The 3,503-nt window shown below is 35.0% G+C and overlaps 1 protein-coding gene across 1 annotated transcript; it reads right to left on the bottom strand.

Moving 5' to 3' along the window:
- Window positions 1-1,429: 1,429 nt before the first annotated feature.
- Window positions 1,430-3,255, bottom strand: NCBP (Putative cap-binding protein). The gene is made up of 6 exons (XM_079057019.1): window positions 3,026-3,255; window positions 2,382-2,477; window positions 2,180-2,284; window positions 1,993-2,070; window positions 1,786-1,905; window positions 1,430-1,692 (listed from the first exon to the last, which is right to left on the bottom strand). The coding sequence occupies exons 1-6, from the start codon at window positions 3,155-3,157 to the stop codon at window positions 1,561-1,563; spliced, it is 663 nt and encodes a 220-aa protein (XP_078913145.1). The 5' UTR covers window positions 3,158-3,255; the 3' UTR covers window positions 1,430-1,560.
- Window positions 3,256-3,503: the final 248 nt, after the last annotated feature.

Here is a 3,503-nt window from a genome sequence, read left to right as displayed (position 1 = left end):
TCTATCTTTTTTAAATAATAGTCATTTTATATAATTTTACACATTTTAAATAATAGTCATTTTATATAATGACACAAATACCCAACGAACTTTCTATTGTTTACCCATTGAGTCCCTAAAGTTTTTGTCGGACTTTATAGTTCCCTAAACTAGGATATGATCTGCTATTTTAGTCTCTGTCAACCTGTAATACCCGGTTCAGTGACCTTTTAGACCAAAAAAACTCACATTGTGTCCCTATAAAGCCAAAAAAATAAGTTTGGGGATCAATTCGTACCAAAAACAACTCTCATTTTCTTCTAAAGTCGATTCACACTCAATTCGTACCCTCCTGAACCAAATGCTCATCAACATTTTATTCAACCATTACAGCCACCATAACCCACCTTCCTTAATCACCATCGAATCAATATCACAATAGCCCAATCCAAACACCCTTATTCCTCCCCTTTGTCACCCATAACCCACAAAAACCACCAATCAGCCACCATAACCAATCACCTGCAAATCGAAGAAAAAAAGAGATTAACTCTCGTTTTCTCTGTGAACCTCATCAAACCCACGCATCCTTCTCAACATCGCATCCATCAAACCTGCAACTCAAAGTGAGAATGAGAAGTAACTTGTGCAATTTTGAACAAAGAAGAAGTAAGGAGCGGGTCAATTCCTTGAAGAGCTGAAACCGAATCAAAGAAAATAGTGGATGTGGGTTGTGATCGAGAATCGATTAGAAGGGGAAGAGGGTTATGATCTTCGTTGAGTGTGTGTAACGATGGAGGGTGAAGACGGAAATAAGAGCAGCAATCGATTTCTTGGGAGGGTACGAATTGAGTGTGAATCAGTTTTAAAATAAAAGGAGAGTTTTTTTTTTTTTGTACGAATTGATCCCGAACTTATTTTTTTGGCTTTATAGGGGGACAATGTGAGTTTTTTTGGTCTAAAATGTCACTGAACCAGCTATTACAGGTTGACAGAGACTAAAAGAGCAGATCATATCTTTGTTTAGGGTCCCATAAAGCCTAACAAAAACTTTAAGAACTCAACAGATATACCCTAGAAAGTTCGTAGGGCACTTGTGTCATTTTCCCTAAAACTTCTATGTATTTTTGTCAAACATTCATATAATAAATAAAAACTACAGTTTTCTGCTACCAGCTAGTTTTTTCAAACATGCCCTAATAATCAAATCCAAGTAAAAAAACAGCAGTAAAATATAACCAATTAGTGAAATTAATGTAAATTTACAGAATCACATCTACCTTCAATTAATTGGTTTTTTCATTCTAATTTTTCAGGTTACAAATATTTAACATATAATCAAACCTCTCTGTTCCAAGAGGGTTGACAATTTGAGTCAAGACAAAACCTTTTTTTGTTTAAAAAGAAAATTCCAACATATGCAAAATGGATTCATCATCAAAGATAAGAATCAAATCCAAATACCACCAAATCTTGATTAGATAAATTCAAGGGTCAATACTGATAACATGATCATGATGTAATTAAACTTGAAATTATCAATTACATCCCAAACAAACATTCTTCTCCAAAATTACATCTCTACCCTCTCAACCAAGTGTTGCGATACGATGAGTTATCACGCAGTGAAGCATCATGTGGCTTATACTCCATAACATACCCATGTGGAAGCTTCAAGTGTCGTTTTATTTTATCTCTTAAAGCCATCACCACCTACCCACAACAACAAAAAATAAAAACATTTTCACCAACATATCCAAACATAACACATATATGATATAACAAGGGCATTTTGGTAATTTTTACCTGATTATCAGATGCATTACGGTTCCACACGCTCAATATATCCTCATTGAATCGAACACTCAACACAATTCCACATATATTATCACTGTAATCAAGTTGATCACCTACCAATGCCAAAACCTAATAATATTTTTAATTAGGATACAATATTTCTTATGGTATTGACTTATTGACTTATTATAAAGATCATGCACTTTTTTCACTTACCAAATCCTCCCAGAAACGTCCTGAAACAGCCTTTTTGAAACGTATGATCCATTTCCCACCATTGCAATTAGCAGAATCCTAAAATATACAAATAAATTTATAAAGCCAAATGCTTATAAGTTATAATTCCTTAATACCCTAAAAAGAAAAAATATATATAAAAAAAAAAAGTTCAAATTTGTAGTACCTCCCATAATGGACGGATTCCGTGTTTGAAAAGATGCAAGTCGGTTGGGCTAGGCAAGGAAGATGGACGAGATAAATGACAATAACAGACCCAAAAGCCTTCAACCTGTTGAACATAATGAACAATTTTGTGTTACAAGACTATGGTCTAGGGGTATGAATGTCATTTTACAGATGAAGTATAAGGATGAGGTTTTGTTTACTGTGCTGAAGTCCATTATCTGCTTTATGTTGTCTTCGTATGATGTTTGAGTACGAACTCCAGGTGTGCGCCGAGTGTACCAAAATACAAACTTGTTCTGATGGGAGCAAAAGAAATATCAAGAAAAGTGTGACGTTAGTTCTAAAAGGTGCTTAGAGTTAGAAAAGAATCTTTATGGACTAAGATACAAATCAATCATGTTTAGGCAGTTTAGCAGTCAATCCAAACTTAGGATCTTTAATACAACAACTAATCTTAGGTAATAAGCATGGAAAGGGGGAGAAATCCTGCAAAACTAAACAAATTAAGCTTCTCAAATGAGATTACTGCTTGACTGAGTATAAACATGTTCAATTTCACTACAACTTTGAGTAATGAAATCTTAAAGAAATAGCATCTCACTTCCGTTAACTTTTTCCGTGTTAAACCTGGTGATTAATCTACCGCTAGCATTTTTTCCCTGTTCTGAAAGTGTTGTCCCCAAATTCATCGCGGAAAATCAAGTGAATGAAAAACATTAGCACCTGAACAACTCTTGATTGCAAATAACCTACTTGATATTCAAATTGTAGCTCTGTTTCTAGATGATACATTAACCTAAAAGCTACAATCACACGTATATCTACGAAAGTATACTGACCGTACCTTGAGAGGATGCAAACCAGCTTTAAGCTCGCGCGACTGCCGTTCACGATCTTCAGATGAATCGTACTCTGATTGAGAGTTTATGTTGGTATTCTTATCGGCTTCCGCCCTCTTCTCCATTGATGCATCCATGTCTGATAACTTTTCCGGTACACTTCAGGAAAACCCTAGCTCTCTCGCTCTCGACAGTTTTGGGATTGATTCAAAAAGAGGGATGAAAATGAAACGAAAACTTTCGGTCCTTTTACAAGTCGGGTGGGTCGGACTTATTTGCACCGATATTGTGACCTGGTCAAACTCCGTACGTATACAATTTTCCATTTGTGGTCCTTGTAGTTAGAAAACTATTAAAAAAGGACCTCATATGTATATGGATAAGTACATCTAAAATACTGAAATACATGATAAATAGGGTAGATATATCTGCTAATAGTAAATTTCTACAAATTAGGGGAGGAATATATGGATAACTAGGTCT

Source organism: Lactuca virosa, chromosome 6 (genome assembly GCF_052849685.1).
Source record: "Lactuca virosa cultivar CGN04683 chromosome 6, Lactuca_virosa_CGN04683_v6, whole genome shotgun sequence".
Classification (NCBI taxonomy): domain Eukaryota; kingdom Viridiplantae; phylum Streptophyta; class Magnoliopsida; order Asterales; family Asteraceae; genus Lactuca; species Lactuca virosa.
This window is presented reverse-complemented; position numbering and strand designations above follow the sequence as displayed.